Below are 17,479 nucleotides of genomic sequence, written 5' to 3'. Positions count from 1 at the left end.
TAGAGGACAGGACCCCACTAGCCCTTTGGAGAGACAGAGGGAGAGTTTGCCAGCACACACCAAAACGCTATAATTATACAGGGACAACCTTTATATAAGTGTTTTTCCCTTATAGCATCTTAATATATATAATCATATCGCCAAATAAGTGCCCCCCCTCTCTGTTTTAACCCTGTTTCTGTAGTGCAGTGCAGGGGAGAGCCTGGGAGCCTTCCCACCAGCATTTCTGTGAGGGGAAAATGGCGCTGTGTGCTGAGGAGAATAGGCCCCGCCCCCTTTTCGGCGGGCTTCTTCTTCCGTTTTTCTGAGATCTGGCAGGGGTTAAATACATCCATATAGCCCCAGGGGCTATATGTGATGTATCTTTTAGCCAGTATAGGTATTTCATTGCTGCCCAGGGCGCCCCCCACAGCGCCCTGCACCCTCAGTGACCGCTGGTGTGAAGTGTGTGACAACAATGGCGCACAGCTGCAGTGCTGTGCGCTACCTCATGAAGACTGAAAAGTCTTCTGCCGCCGGTTTCTGGACCTCTTCACTTTTCGGCATCTGCAAGGGGGTCGGCGGCGCGGCTCCGGGACCGGACTCCATGGCTGGGCCTGTGTTCGATCCCTCTGGAGCTAATGGTGTCCAGTAGCCTAAGAAGCCAATCCATCCTGCACGCAGGTGAGTTCACTTCTTCTCCCCTAAGTCCCTCGTTGCAGTGAGCCTGTTGCCAGCAGGACTCACTGTAAAATAAAAAACCTAAAAACTTTTTCTAAGCAGCTCTTTAGGAGAGCCACCTAGATTGCACCCTGCTCGGACGGGCACAAAAACCTAACTGAGGCTTGGAGGAGGGTCATGGGGGGAGGAGCCAGTGCACACCACCTGATCCTAAAGCTTTATTTTTGTGCCCTGTCTCCTGCGGAGCCGCTAATCCCCATGGTCCTGACGGAGTCCCCAGCATCCACTAGGACGTCAGAGAAATAAGATTTTAAACCTACCGGTAAATCTATTTCTCCTAGTCCGTAGAGGATGCTGGGGACTCCGTAAGGACCATGGGGTTTATACCAAAGCATCCAATCGGGCGGGAGAGTGCGTATGACTCTGCAGCACCAACTGAGCAAACGCTAGGTCCTCATCAGCCAGGGTATCAAACTTGTAGAATTTAGCAAAAGTGTTTGACCCCGACCAAGTCGCCGCTCGGCAAAGTTGTAAAGCCGAGACGCCTCGGGCAGCCGCCCAAGAAGAGCCCACCTTCCTAGTGGAATGGGCCTTAACCGAATTTGGTACCGGCAATCCAGCCGTAGAGTGAGCCTGCTGAATCGTATTACAGATCCAGCGAGCAATAATCTGCTTCGAAGCAGGAGCGCCAATCTTATTGGCCGCATACAGGATAAACAGAGCCTCTGTTTTACTAACTCTAGCCGTCCTGGCTACATAAATTTTTAAGGCCCTGACTACGTCCAGGGATCTGGAATCCTCCAGGTCACTTGTAGCCACAGGCACCACAATAGGTTGATTCATATGGAACGAAGAAACCACTTTAGGCAAAAATTGCGGACGTGTCCTCAATTCAGCTCGATCCACATGAAAAATCAAGTAGGGGCTCTTGTGTGGCAAAGCCGCCAACTCTGACACTCGCCTTGCTGATGCTAAGGCCAACAACATGACCACCTTCCAGGTAAGAAATTTCAACTCAACCTTGTTAAGCGGTTCAAACCAGTGTGATTTTAGGAACTGCAAACCACGTTCAGGTCCCATGGTGCCACTGGAGGCACAAAAGGGGGCTGGATGTGCAGCACTCCCTTTACAAACGTCTGGACTTCTGGAAGAGAAGCCAATTCCTTCTGAAAGAAAATCGAGAGGGCCGAAATCTGTACCTTAACAGAGCCTAATTTCAGGCCCATATCCACTCCTGTCTGTAGGAAGTGGAGAAGACGACCCAGATGAAAATCTTCCGTAGGTGCATTCTTGGTCTCACACCAAGACACATACTTTCGCCAGATACGGTGATAATGTTTTATCGTCACCTCCTTCCTAGCCTTTATTAACGTAGGGATGACCTCTTCCGGAATCCCCTTTTTTGCTAGGATTCGGCGTTCAACCGCCATGCCGTCAAACGTAGCCGCGGTAAGTCTTGAAATACACAGGGCCCCTGCTGCAACAGGTCTTCCCTCAGAGGAAGAGGCCAGGGGTCTCCTGTGAGTATCTCTTGTAGATCCGAGTACCAAGCCCTTCGAGGCCAGTCTGGGTCAACGAGTATCGTCTGTACTCTTCTTCGTCTTATGATCCTCAACACTTTCGTGATGAGAGGAAGAGGAGGAAACACATAGACCGATTTGAACACCCACGGTGTTACCAGAGCGTCCACTGCTATTGCCTGAGGGTCCCGAGACCTGGCGCAGTACCTCTGAAGTTTTTTGTTGAGACGTGACGCCATCATGTCTATTTGAGGAGTTCCCCAAAGACGTGTTACGTCTGCAAAGACTTCTTGATGAAGTCCCCACTCTCCTGGATGGAGATCGTGTCTGCTGGGGAAGTCTGCTTCCCAGTTGTCCACTCCCGGAATGAAGACAGCTGACAGAGCGCTTACATGATTTTCCGCCCAGCGAAGGATCCTTGTGGCTTCCGCCATCGCGACTCTGCTTTTTGTCCCGCCTTGGCGGTTCACATGAGCCACTGCTGTGACATTGTCTGATTGAATCAGAACCGGTAGGTTTCGAAGAAAATTCTCCGCTTGTCGAAGGCCGTTGTAAATGGCCCTGAGTTCCAACACATTGATGTGTAGACAGGACTCCTGGTCTGACCACAGACCCTGAAAATGTTTTCCCTGTGTGACCGCTCCCCATCCTCGGAGGCTCGCGTCCGTGGTAACCAGGATCCAATCCTGAATTCCGAACCTGCGACCCTCCAGGAGGTGAGCACTTTGCAACCACCACAGGGGGGACACTCGGTCCCTGGGGACAGAGTTATTTTCCGATGTAAGTGCAGATGGGACCCGGACCACTTGTCCACAAGGTCCCATTGAAAAGTCCTTGCATGGAACCTGCCGAAGGGAATGGCCTCGTAGGCCGCCACCATTTTCCCCAGAACTCGAGTGCATTGGTGAACTGACATCCTTTTCGGTTTTAGCAGTTCTCTGACCATGTTCTGGATGTCTTGGGCTTTCTCTATTGGGAGGAAGACCTTCATTTGTTCCGTATCCAGTATCATACCTAAGAACGGCAGTCGAGTTGTCGGAATCAACTGTGACTTTGGTAGATTTAGAATCCAACCGTGTTGCTGGAGCACTCTCAGAGAGAGCGCCACACTGCTCAGCAATTTCTCTCTTGATCTCGCTTTTATCAGGAGATCGTCCAAGTATGGGATAATTGTGACACCATGCTTGCGTAGGACCACCATCATTTCTGCCATTATCTTGGTGAAAATCCTCGGGGCCGTGGAAAGTCCAAACGGCAACGTCTGAAATTGGTAATGACAATCCTGTACAGCGAATCTCAGGTATTCCTGATGGGGGGCATATATGGGGACATGAAGGTACGCATCCTTTATGTCCAGAGACACCATAAACTCCCCCTCCTCCATGTTGGCTATTATCGCTCTGAGTGATTCCATTTTGAATTTGAATCTTTTTATGTATAGGTTTAGGGATTTCAGATTCAAAATCGGTCTGACCGAACCGTCCGGTTTCGGGACCACAAATAGGGTTGAGTAGTAACCTCTTCCCTGCTGGTGCAGGGGAACCTTGATTATCACTTGCTGTATACACAGCGTTTGAATTGCAGCTAACACTACATCCCTTTCCGATGTGGAAGCTGGTAGGGCCGATTTGAAAAATCGGCGCGGGGGCACCTCCTCGAATTCCAGTTTGTAACCCTGGGAAACAATTTCCAGCACCCAGGGATTCAGGTCCGAACTGACCCAGGCCTGACTGAAAAGTCGAAGACGTGCCCCCACCGGTGCGGACTCCCTCAGGAGAGCCCCAGCGTCATGCTGTGGGTTTTGAAGCAGCCGGGGAGGACTTTTGTTCCTGGGCACCTGCCACAGCAGGTGCTCTCTTGCCTCTGCCCTTACCTCTGGCGAGGAAAGAGGATCCCCGACCTCTTTTAGACTTGTGCGACCGAAAGGACTGCATCTGATAGGATGTTACTTTCTTTTGCTGTTGGGGAATATATATTTGATTTACCTGCTGTAGCTGTGGAAACCAGGTCCGTCAGCCCATCCCCAAACAATACATCCCCCTTATAGGGTAGTACTTCCATATGTTTCTTGGAATCCGCATCACCTGTCCATTGGCGAGTCCATAAGGATCTTCTTGCTGAGATAGCCATGGCATTGGCCCTAGAAGCTAGCAATCCAATGTCCCTTTGAGCATCCCTCATAAATTAGACTGCGTCCTTTATATGGGCTAGAGTTAGGAATATAGTGTCCTTATCCATAGTATCAAATTGATCTGTCAGCTCATCTGTCCAAGCTGCAATTGCGCTACACACCCATGCCGATGCAATCGTCGGTCTTAGCACAGCACCTGTATGAGAATAAATACCCTTTAAGGTAGTTTCTTGCCTGCGATCTGCAGGGTCCTTAAGGGCCGCTGTGTCAGGAGACGGTAGCGCCACTTTCTTGGATAAGCGCGTCAGGGCCTTGTCCACAGTGGGGGGTAATTCCCAAATCTCCCTGTCCTGCTTAGGGAAAGGGTATGCCATAAAAATTCTTTTGGGGATCTGCGGTCTCTTATCCGGAGTCTCCCAAGCTTTTCCAAAGAACTCATTTAATTCATGAGATGTGGGAAAATTAATAATCTGTTTCTTTTCCTTAAACATGTGTACCCTTGTGTCAGGGACCGAGGGTTCATCCACAATATGCAACACATCCCTTATTGCCACAATCATACCCTGAATAGTTTTAGTCACCCTAGGGTGCAATTTTACTTCGTCATAGTCGACACTGGAATCAGAATCCGTGTCGGTAGTAGTGTCTTGTGTTAAGGGACGCTTTTGAGACCCCGACGGGCCCTGTGAGTCGGTCCAATCTGAGGATTGACCGCCTGATGTCCCCCCTAAACCAGCCTTATCAAGCCTCTTATGTAAAGATGCCACACTTGCATGCAACGTATGCCACATGTCCATCCAATCAGGAGTCGGCACAACCGACGGGGACACACCACTCATTTGCTCCACCTCCTCCTTGGAGAAGCCTTCAGACATGTCGACACACACGTACCGACACCCCACACACAGGGATTTACCTATAAGGGGACAAAACCCCAACCAGGCCCTTAGGAAAGACAGAGAGATAGAGTATGCCAGCACACACCCAGCGCTTAAAAACACTGGAATATACAACCAGATAGCGCTTTTATATGTTTATAATCGTAATCTCCACTCACTGCGTCGCCAAAGTGCCCCCCTCCTCCTTTTTCCAACCTGTGAAGCTCAGCAGGGGAGAGAACAGGGAGCCAGTGTTTTCTCTTGCAGACTCTGTGGAGAAAATGGCGCTGGTTAGTGCTGAGGATCAAGCCCCGCCCACCCGACGGCGGGCTTCGGTCCCTTCATCATATATTAATAAAATGGCGGGGGTCCGCGGATTTACTGTCCCCCAGCCTAATCCACCTTCTTTATGGCCAAAGCGAGGTTTATTGCTGCCCAGGGCGCCCCCCCTGCGCCCTGCACCCTTCAGTGCCTGCTTTGTGTGTGTGACAGGGAGCAATGGAGCGCAGCTTACCGCTGCGTGCTTACCTCATGAAGATCTGATGTCTTCTGCCGCCTGAAGTCTTTTCCTCAATACTCACCCGGCTTCTATCTTCGGCATCTCTGAGGAGGACGGTGGCGGCGCGGCTCCGGGAAGAACCCCAGGTGAGACCTGTGTTCCGACTCCCTTTGGAGCTAATGGTGTCCAGTAGCCTAGAAGCAGTACCCAACTTTACAAGCCAGCTCTGCTTCTCTCTCCTCAGTCCCACGATGCAGGGAGCCTGTTGCCAACAGGACTCCCTGAAAATAAAAAACCTAACAAAATTCTTTTTCCACAGAAAACTCTGGAGAGCTCTCTGCAGTGCACCCATTCTCCTCTGGGCACAAGATCTAACTGAGGTCTGGAGGAGGGGCATAGAGGGAGGAGCCAGTGCACACCCATAGTCAAAGTTCTTTTTAGGTGCCCTATCTCCTGCGGAGCCCGTCTATACCCCATGGTCCTTACTGAGTCCCCAGCATCCTCTAGGACGTAAGAGAAATCAGCAGTACACAGGCAGATATATCTCCGACGTTTCAGCAAGTTAATAGCTTGAATCCCTGATGAAAGCAATAGACTTGTTAAAAGTTCAGATTTAAATCTGTTTGTGTACTGATCTCTTGTGCGCTGAGTGCCGCCATCATTTTATTTATTTATTTATATATATATATATATATATATATGCTCTCTCTATACATATTTATGTATGTAATGTATGTCTAGTGGATTGCTAGGTCTGACATCTCTCTGCAAGTGTGTAATGTATATGTTACCAATGTGTACGGGTTGGGTATGAGTGACCGGCAGTCAGGAGACCGCTGGTCACCATACTGACGCCGGAATCCCGGCTTGCAGATGCCTGGCGGGGTGGGGGTGGGGGGCAGGCGGAACGTAGCCCCTTGCGGGCTCGCTGCACTCACCATGGTGTGGGCTCGGGGGTTATATTCCCACTCTATGGATGCCGTGAACATCCACGAGTGGTAATAGTCCCTGTTAGTCGGCATGCCAACTGTCGGGACTGTAAGGGAGTGGGATTCCAGCGTTGGTATTGTGACCGGCGGTCTCCTGACCACCGGTCATGTAACTACCTCCCATGTGTACAACATGCCCATACAACATGGTAAATTTGCTGGTGCTTTATTAATAAAGGAAACAAATATTATGGAGAGCAAGACTTACCCAAACGCATTGCCTGATAGACATTCTCCGGATCATGCACAAGGTCACAAAGTGCCATTAGAGCTCTCTGCCGTGTGATTAACTCAGGGTCCCTCAGCTCCTCATTTAGTTTTGGTAAAGCCCTCTGTCCAAATGCAATTGGGGCTTTTGTGGGGTCGATGTTAGGTGGTAAGTAAGTGGACACTCTGGCTTCAGCCATTCCTGTAACTACAGAAAAGAAGGAATTGCACACATATATTTGCTATAAGAGAAAAACATGAATGTTACTGTGTTAAGGGTGGCGGTACGAAAGACATGTCTAAGGCAATGTGGCCATATACTGTAGGTCACCACAATTTTGCATTTCTAAAGTAAGTTAAGCACGTGTAAATGGATGTGAAAATAAAAATCATGATACCAAATAAGCAGTGTCTGTACATATTTACATTTTTACATACATTGCACTTCATTACTTTGATTGGTGCTTGTCAACACAGTTATATCTGTGGCAGTGCATAGTAAATGTAAGAAGATGTGACTAAGAAGGCTTTTCCAGATATACATTGCCTGAAATAAGATAACAACTTCTGAGGTCTATGTACTAAGCTTTAGAGAGAGATAAAGTGGGCGGAGATAGTACCAACTAATCCGCTCCTTACTGCCATGTTACAGAGGGTTTAGGCCCTATCCTCAGCCTAACCCTAACAGGTGTTGCCTATAACCCTAACCCCCCCTTCCCGCAGCCTAAACCTAACCCTCCCTCCTCCACACTCTAACCCTCCCAGAGGGTGCCTAAACTTAACCCCACCCCGCAACCTAACCCCCACTCCCGTAGCCTAACCTTACCTCTCCGGTGGGCCGGCAGTCACTCGTTCGGGATCTCAGCTGTTCGGATGCCGGGCTCCGGGTTTGTGATCTCATTCGGGATGCCGGTGCCAGAACGGATCCCCTTGCTTCAAGTGTTCTGTTATTTATTTTCTTTTTCTTTAGCTTTGTATTGTTATTTTCTGCATGATTTATTTTTGTATTTTTCTTTTTTTATGATGTTTTTACTTTGTTGGTGTATCATTAGATGGATGTACATTGCAGCACTCTTTGTACATTGCAGCACTTTATCGGTATATAACATTGATAGAGGTGTTTCTGTATAGGACAACTCTCCTGTTAGATGCACCCAGTTGTAACAGCGGCTTCTACGGTTATGACACAAGCTGTCTTGGCAATGGAATCAGCGTGTCACATCATGACGCAAGCACATGCATTGGCCAGTGACACGGCTGGGTCCCCAGTGCATGACGCTGATGTCAGGGGGTACAACGAGTGGCACACATGGCCGGCAACACCGAAGGGATAGCTAGTCCTATAACGGTATGTTATGTCACAATGTATGTATGTATGTACTGTATATGTTTTGATAAAAGTCTGCAAGGACTGAAATGTTGCATAAAACACTGCTTGGTTACATTGATTCTTTGATGTACAAGTCCCTTGAACGCCGCATTTACCTGTCATTATCTGCTGGATGTGTGAATTGGTCTTATGAATAGCACTCCATTTTTGCCTCAGGTTGTTACTCTCGGTTCAGCATACAGAGCGTGATGCATGAAAGGTAAAAATGCGTCAAAACTCAGAAAATGCAGTTCTAGTGAGATGAAACACAACAACAATGTGATGCTTGATACATCCAACGCTGAGTGTTTTAGTCATTTGTTTTTTGCCTAACATTTTTATTTTTATTTTTTAACTTTTGTTACGGATTGGGCTAGTTACTGTAGTGATATTTACTAATACACTATCGGGGTCATTTCGAGTTTATCGCTAGCTGCCGTTGTTCGCAGCGCAGCGATCAGTGAAAAAAAGGCTAATCTGCGCATGTGTATGCACCGCAATGCGCACGCGTGACGTACTGGTACAAAGAGCATTGTGGTTTTGCACAGGTTCCAGAGAAGCTTTCTGTCGCACGGCCGAACGCAGGAAGATTGACATGAAGAGGGCATTTCTGGGTGTTAACCGACTGTTTTCTGGGAGTGCTCAGAAAAACGCAGGCGTGTCGGGAAAAACACAGGCGTGGCTGGGCGAACGCTGGGCGGGTGTGTGACGTCAAAAGCCATCCCTCCGTCATTAGAATCAACGCGCACGAAGAGTAACTACAGGGCTGGTCTTGTTTTGCACAAAATGATTTTGCAGGCGCTCTGTTGCACAAGCGTTTGCACTTCTGCAAAGCGAAAATACACTCCCCAGTGGGCGGCGACTATGCGTTTGCGCGGCTGCTAAAACCTGCTAGCGAGCGATCAACTCGGAATGACCCCCTATGTGTTGTATTTATAGTTACCATAGGCGCTACTAGTGACTCTGCTGTTTTAGCACTGTTGTCGGTTGCCTATTTATATCTATGACAGAGCGCACTTATTGATGGAGCTTATGTCATACGAACTAACTTACTGCTTCGGTCCTATTAGGCATTTAGAGTAACTATTGTTATTTTGGTGGATTTTTTTTAAATTTTTATATTTGTTTACATTTTAACTGTGTCCTGCAATATGACTTCTGGCTACATGGTACCAACATCCCTTTCCTGCTTCCTGGGATGTTTTATGTTCCATTTACTGGCGTACCTGTAATGGGTGCAATGTGTGCGGTGCACACGGGCCCCTGAGTCCAGGGGGAGCCCACGCCGCACCCATTTTTTTAACACTCATCCTCCTGAGTCCCGCGACGACGTCAGCAGCGCTGTTAAAACACCGTAAAAATGGAGCAGCTCCCATTTTCACAGAGTTCTGATCATGCACAGTAAAGAAAACGCTGGAAAAATGGCCACCATGACATTTTCCCAGAGGTCTGCGCATGCACTGTAGGGTCTGAGCCATTTAGTGCTCAGACTCTCAGCGCTTCCGGCAGAGAGGAGGCAGCCCGAACGGAGGAGGCTGGACACGGGCCTCCTCCTCTCTAAATGCGCCCCTGGTTCCACTTGTTGGTTTTTGATAGGCATCACTCTTCACTCAGTCCTGCTATCCCCCCTCCCCGTCACTCAATACCCACATTGACCAACTTGCACACCCAACATTGTGATGCCCATTTCTACTTTGCATACACTGGTAGAAAAAATAGGATTTTACTTACCGGTAAATCTATTTATCGTAGTCCGTAGAGGATACTGGGACTCCGTAAGGACCATGGGGAATAGACGGGCTCCGCAGGAGATATGGCACTTTAAGAAAGCTTTGGATTCTGGGTGTGCACTGGCTCCTCCCTCTATGCCCCTCCTCCAGACCTCAGTTAGGGAAACTGTGCCCAGAGGAGATGGACAGTACGAGGAAGGATTTTTGTAAATCTAAGGGCGAGACTCATACCAGCCACACCAATCACACCGTATAACTTGTGATAAACTACCCAGTTAACAGTATGAACAACAACATAGCCTCAGTCCAACCGATAAAACTACAACATAACCCTTATGTAAGCCATAACGATATACAAGTCATGCAGAAGAAGTCCGCACTTGGGACGGGCGCCCAGCATCCTCTACGGACTACGAGAAATAGATTTACCGGTAAGTAAAATCCTATTTTCTCTAACGTCCTAGAGGATGCTGGGACTCCGTAAGGACCATGGGGATTATACCAAAGCTCCCAAACGGGCGGGAGAGTGCGGATGACTCTGCAGCACCGATTGAGCAAACAGGAGGTCCTCCTCAGCCAGGGTATCAAACTTATAGAACTTTGCAAAGGTGTTTGACCCCGACCAAGTAGCTGCTCGGCACAACTGTAATGCCGAGACCCCTCGGGCAGCCGCCCAAGAAGAGCCCACCTTCCTAGTGAAATGGGCCTTAACCGATTTAGGCAATGGCAATTCTGCCGTAGAATGAGCCTGCTGAATCGTGTTACAGATCCAGCGAGCAATAGTCTGCTTTGAAGCAGGAGCGCCAACCTTGTTGGCCACATACAGAACAAACAGAGCCTCAGTCTTCCTGATCCTAGCTGTTCTGGTCACATAAATCTTCAAAGCCCTGACCACATCCAGGGACTCGGAATCCTCCAAGTCCCGTGAAGCCACAGGCACGACAATAGGTTGGTTCATATGAAAAGATGAGACCACTTTTGGCAGAAATTGAGGACGAGTCCTCAACTCCGCCCTATCCACGTGAAAAACCAGGTATGGGCTTTTATGTGATAAAGCCGCCAATTCTGATACACGCCTTGCCGAAGCTAATGCCAACAACATGACCACTTTCCAAGTGAGGTATTTCAACTCCACTGTTTTGAGTGGTTCAAACCAAGGGGACTTGAGGAAACGTAATACCACGTTAAGATCCCAAGGCGCCACCGGAGGTACAAAAGGAGGCTGAATATGCAGCACCCCCTTAACAAAAGTCTATACTTCAGGAAGAGAGGCCAATTCTCTTTGAAAGAAAATGGATAAGGCCGAAATTTGGACCTTTATGGACCCTAGTTTAAGGCCCAAATTCACTCCTGTTTGAAGGAAGTAAAGTAGACGGCCCAAACGGAACTCCTCCGTAGGAGCAGCTCTGGCCTCACACCAAGAAACATATTTTCGCCATATACGGTGATAATGTTTCGATGTCACGTCCTTCCTAGCCTTGATCAGGGTAGGAATGACCTCTTCCGGAATCCCTTTTTCCGCTAGGATCCGGCGTTCAACCGCCATGCCGTCAAACGCAGCCGCGGTAAGTCTTGGAACAGACAGGGCCCCTGCTGCAGCAGGTCCTGCCCTAGAGGAAGAGGCCACGGATCTTCTGTGAGCAACTCTTGCAGCTCCGGATACCAAGTCCTCCGTGGCCAATCTGGAACAATGAGGATTGTTCTGACCCTGCTTATTCTTATTATTCTCAACACCTTGGGTATGAGAGGTAGAGGAGGAAACACATAGACCGATCTGAACACCCAAGGTGTCACCAGAGCGTCTACCGCTACCGCCTGAGGGTCTCTTGACTTGGCGCAATACCGCTTTAGCTTTTTGTTAAGACGGGATGCCATCATGTCTATCTGAGGCAGTCCCCACCGACCCGTGATCTGTGCGAAGACTTCCTGATGAAGTCCCAACTCTCCCGGATGCAGGTCGTGCCTGCTGAGGAAGTCCGCCTCCCAGTTGTCCACCCCCGGGATGAACACTGCTGATAGTGCGCTTACATGGCTTTCTGCCCAGCATAGAATCCTGGTCGCTTCTGCCATGGCCACTCTGCTCCTTGTTCCGCCTTGGCGGTTTACATGAGCCACTGCCGTGACATTGTCCGACTGAATCAGAACCGGTTTGTCCCGAAGCAATTTCTCCGCCTGACGTAGGGCATTGTATATGGCCCTCAACTCCAGGACGTTGATGTGGAGACAAGTCTCTAGATTTGACCAGAGACCTTGGAAATTTCTTCCTAGCGTGACCGCTCCCCAGCCTCGGAGGCTTGCGTCCGTGGTCACCAGGATCCAGTCCTGAATGCCGAACCTGCGACCCTCTAGTAGGTGAGCACTGTGCAGCCACCACAGGAGAGATACCCTGGTCCTGGGAGACAGGGTTATCCTTTGATGCATTTGTAAATGGGACCCGGACCATTTGTCCAATAGGTCCCATTGAAAGGTCCTCGCATGGAACCTGCCGAAGGGGATGGCCTCGTATGAAGCCACCATCTTCCCCAGAACCCGTGTGCAATGATGCACTGAAACCTTTTTTGGCTTCAATAGGTTCCTGACAAGGGCTATGAGCTCCTGAACCTTTTCCATCGGAAGAAAAACCCTCTTCTGGTCTGTGTCTAGAATCAGGCCCAAAAAGGTCAGACACGTTGCAGGGACTAGCTGGGACTTCGGTATATTGAGAATCCAGCCGTGCATTTGCAACGTCTTCATGGACAGAGACACGCTGTCCAGCAACTTCTCCCGAGATCTCGCCTTAATGAGGAGATCGTCCAAGTATGGGATAATTGTGACACCCTGCTTGCGCAGGAGCACCATCATTTCCGCCATTACCTTGGTAAAAATTCTCGGGGCCGTGGAAAGCCCAAACGGCAACGTCTGAAATTGGTAGTGACAGTCCTGTACTGCAAATCTCAGGAACGCCTGGTGAGGGGGGAAAATCGGAACATGAAGGTATGCATCCTTTATGTCCAGGGACACCATCCAATCCCCCCCCTCCAGGCTGGCGATGACCGCCCTGAGTGATTCCATTTTGAACTTGAATCTCTTCAAGTACAGGTTCAGGGATTTTAGATTTAAAATGGGTCTGACCGAACTGTCCGGTTTCGGGACCACAAACAGGGTTGAGTAATATCCCTCTCCTTGTTGGAGATGAGGAACTTTGACTATCACCTGTTGAATATACAATTTTTGGATTGCAGCTAACACTAGCTCCCTCTCTGACGGGGAAGTCGGCAGAGCCGATTTGAAAAACCGGCGAGGAGGCATGTCTTCGAATTCCAGTCTGTATCCCTGAGAAACAATCTCTAATGCCCAGGGATCCACCTGCGAGTGAACCCAGACGTGGCTGAAAGACGTGCCCCCACTTGATCTGCCTCCCCCCGGGAAGCCCCAGCGTCATGCGGTGGACTTTGCAGATGCAGGGGAGGACTTCTGCTCCTGGGGACTAGCTGCGTGCAGCTTTTTTCCCTTGCCTTTACCTCTGGCAAAAAAGGACGATCCCCGTACCTTCTTGCTCTTATTGGAACGAAAGGACTGCATCTGATAATGGGGTACCTTCTTAGCATGCTGCGGGGGAACATAAGGTAAAAAAATAAGATTTTACTCACCGGTAAATCTATTTCTCGTAGTCCGTAGTGGATGCTGGGAACTCCGTAAGGACCATGGGGAATAGACGGCTCCGCAGGAGACTGGGCACATCTAAAGAAAGATTTAGGACTATCTGGTGTGCACTGGCTCCTCCCCCTATGACCCTCCTCCAAGCCTCAGTTAGGACACTGTGCCCGGAAGAGCTGACACAATAAGGAAGGATTTTGAATCCCGGGTAAGACTCATACCAGCCACACCAATCACACCATATAACTCGTGATAGGAACCCCGGTTAACAGTATGATAACAAATGGAGCCTCTGAACAGATGGCTTGCCATAACAACCCGATATTTGTAACAATAACTTTGTACAAGTATTGCAGACAATCCGCACTTGGGATGGGCGCCCAGCATCCACTACGGACTACGAGAAATAGATTTACCGGTGAGTAAAATCTTATTTTCTCTGACGTCCTAGTGGATGCTGGGAACTCCGTAAGGACCATGGGGATTATACCAAAGCTCCCAAACGGGCGGGAGAGTGCGGATGACTCTGCAGCACCGAATGAGAGAACTCAAGGTCCTCCACAGCCAGGGTATCAATTTTTTTAGAATTTTGCAAACGTGTTTGCCCCTGACCAAGTAGCAGCTCGGCCAAGTTGTAAAGCCGAGACCCCTCGGGCAGCCGCCCAAGATGAGCCCACCTTCCTTGTGGAATGGGCTTTTACAGATTTAGGCTGCGGTAGTCCACCGCAGAATGCGCAAGCTGAATAGTGCTACAAATCCAGCGCGTTTAGTCTGCTTAGAAGCAGGAGCACCCAGCTTGTTGGGTGCATCCAGGATAAACAGCGAGTCAGTTTTCCTGACTCCAGCCGTCCTGGAAATATAAATTTTCAGGGCCCTGACTACGTCCAGTAACTTGGAATCCTCCAAGTCCCTAGTAGCCGCAGGCACCACAATAGGTTGGTTCAAGTGAAAGACTGATACCACTTTCGGGAGAACGTGAGGACGAGTCCTCAACTCTGCCCTATCCATATGGAAAGTCAGGTAAGGGCTTTTTCATGACAAAGCCGCCAATTCTGACACATGCCTGGCCGAAGCCAGAGCCAACACATGACCACTTTTCATGTGAGATATTTCAAGTCCACGGTTTTAAGTGGCTCAAAACAATGTAATTCCAGGAACTCCGAAACCACATTGGGATCCCAAGGTGCCACTGGGGCACAAAAAGGGGCTGAATATGCAGCACTCCCTTACAACGTCTGAACTTCAGGCTGACATCCTTCCTGGCTTTGATCAGGATAAGAATGACTTCCTCCGGAATGCCTTTTTCACTCAGGATCCGGCGTTCAACCGCCATGCCGTCAACGCAGCCGCGGTAAGTCTTTTAACAGACAGGGCCCCTGCTGCCGCAGATCCTGTCTGAGTGGCAGAGGCCATGGGTCCTCTGAGATCATCTCTTGAAGTTCCTGGTACCAAGCCCTTCTTGGCCAATCCGGAACAATGAGTATAGTTCTTACTCCTCTTTTTCTTATTATCCTCAGAACCTTGGTTATGAGAGGGAGAGGAGGGAACACATATACCGACTGGTACACCCGTGGTGTCACTAGAGCGTCCACAGCGATCGCCTGAGGTTCTCTTGACCTGGCGCAATATCTTTTTATTGAGGCGGGACGCCATCATGTCCACCTGTGGTCTTTTCCAACGGTTTACCAGCATTTGGAAGACTTCTGGATGAAGTCCCTATTCTCCAGGGTGGAGTCTGCTGCGGAAGGCTGCTTCCCAGTTGTCCACTCCCGGAATGAACACTGCTGCCAGTGCTACCACATGATTTTCCGCCCAACGGGGAATCCTTGTGGCTTCTGCCATTGCCCTCCTGCTTCTTGTGCCGCCCTGCCTGTTTACATGGGCGAGCACCGTGATGCTGTCTGATTGGATCAGTACGGCTGGTTTTGAAGCAGGGGCCATGTTTGGGTTAGGGCCTTGTAAATGGCTCTTAGCTCCAGAAAATTTATGTGAAGTGAAATCTCCTGTTTGGACCACAGTCCTTGGAATTTCACTCCCTGTGTGACTGCACCCCAGCCCCGAAGGCTGGCATCCGTGGTCACCAGGACCCAGTCCTGTATTCCGAATCTGCGGCTCTCTTGTAGATGAGCCCTCTGCAGCCACCACCGCAGCGACACCTTGGTTCTTGCCGACCGGGTTATCCGCTGCTGTATCTGGAGATGGGACCCGGACCATTTGTCCAACAGGTCCCACTGGAAATTCCTTGCGTGGAACTTTCCTAATGGAATTGCTTCGTACGAAGCTACCATTTTTCCCAGGACTCGTGTGCATTGATGTACCGACACCTGTCCCGGTCTTAGGAGGTTTCTGACTAGAGATGACAACTCCTCTGCTTTTTCCATTGGAAGAAACACTTTTTTCTGGTCTGTTTCCAGAATCATTCCCAGGAACAGAAGACGTGTCGTCGGGACCAGCTGTGACTTTGGAATTGAGAATCCAGCCCTGCTGTTGCAGCACTTCCCGAGAAAGTGCTACCCCCTTACCAACTGTTCCTTGGAGCTCGCCTTTATCAGGAGATCGTCCAAGTACGGGATAATTAAACTCCCTTCTTGCGAAGGAGTATCATCATTTCGGTCATTACCCTGGTAAAGACCCTCGGTGCCGTGGATAATCCAAACGGCAGCGTCTGGAACTGATAGTGACAGTCCTGTACCACAACCTTGAGGTACTCCTGGTGAGGAGGGCAAATGGGGACATGCAGGTAAGTATCCTTGATGTCCAGAGAGACCCTGTAATCCCCCTCGTCCAGGTTCGCAATAATCGCCCTGAGCGATTCCATCTTGAACTTGAATCTTTTGTTATATGTGTTCAAGGATTTTAAATTTAAGATGGGTCTCACCGAACCGTCCGGTTTCGGTACCACAAACATTGTGGAAAAGTAACCCTTTTCCTGTTGAAGGAGGGGTACCTTGATAATCACTTGCTGTGAATACAGTTTTTTGGATAGCCACCAACACTGCCTCCCTGGCAGAGGGAGTTGCCGGTAAGGCAGATTTTAGGAAACGGCGGGGGGGAGACGTCTCGAATTTCAGCCTGTACCCCTGAGACACTGTTTGAAGAACCCAGGGATCCACCTGTGAGAGAGCCCACTGTGCGCTGAATTTCTGAGAGGGGCCCCCACCGTACCCGGGTCCGCCTGAGCAGCCCCAGCGTCATGCTGTGGACTTACCGGACGCAGGGGAGGACTTCTGCTCTTGGGAACTAGCTGTGTGCTGCAGCTTTTTCCCTCTACCTTTTCCTCTTGGCAGAAAAGATGAGCCTCTAGTCCTCTACTTTTCTGGGGCCGAAGGGACTGTACCTGATAATACAGTGCTTACTTTTGCTGTGGAGTAGCTTGTGGCAAAAGTTTTGATTTCCCAGCCGTAGCTGTGGAAACGAGGTCTGAAAGGCCATCCCCAAACAGTTCCACCCCCTTATAGGGCAAACTGCCATGTGCCGTTTTGAATCGGCATCGCCCGACCATTGCAGAGTCCATAACCCCCGTCTGGCGGCAATGGTTTTACATATCGCTTATTAGTGATGCCAGTCGGCAAATATCCCTCTGTGCATCACGCATGTATAAGACAGCGTCTTTTATATGCTCTATTTTCAGCAAAATATTGTCTCTATCCATGGTTTCAATATTATCCGACAGGGAATCTGACCACGCAGCTGCCGCACTGCACATCCATGCCGAGGCAATAGCAGGTCTCAATATAATGCCCGTGTGTGTGTATATAGCTTTAAGGGTAGATTTCTGCTTTCTATCAGCAGGTACTTCAGGGCGGCCGTATCCGGAGACGGTAGTGCCACCTTTTTTAATAAGCGTGTAACCGCTTTTT

General features: G+C 49.5%; 1 protein-coding gene across 2 annotated transcripts in view; it reads right to left on the bottom strand.

The window, feature by feature from the left end:
• Positions 1-17,479, bottom strand: part of RSPH14 (radial spoke head 14 homolog) — a 577,555-nt gene that overhangs the window by 555,143 nt on the left and 4,933 nt on the right. For both annotated transcript variants that reach the window (XM_063913049.1, XM_063913048.1), the window contains exon 2: positions 6,886-7,092. In XM_063913049.1, the coding sequence (XP_063769119.1) occupies positions 6,886-7,084 (199 nt within the window). In that variant the 5' untranslated portion in view covers positions 7,085-7,092. The remainder of the gene's footprint in view (positions 1-6,885; positions 7,093-17,479) is intronic.

Source organism: Pseudophryne corroboree, chromosome 1, assembly GCF_028390025.1.
Source record: "Pseudophryne corroboree isolate aPseCor3 chromosome 1, aPseCor3.hap2, whole genome shotgun sequence".
Lineage (NCBI taxonomy): Eukaryota > Metazoa > Chordata > Amphibia > Anura > Myobatrachidae > Pseudophryne > Pseudophryne corroboree.
This window is presented reverse-complemented; position numbering and strand designations above follow the sequence as displayed.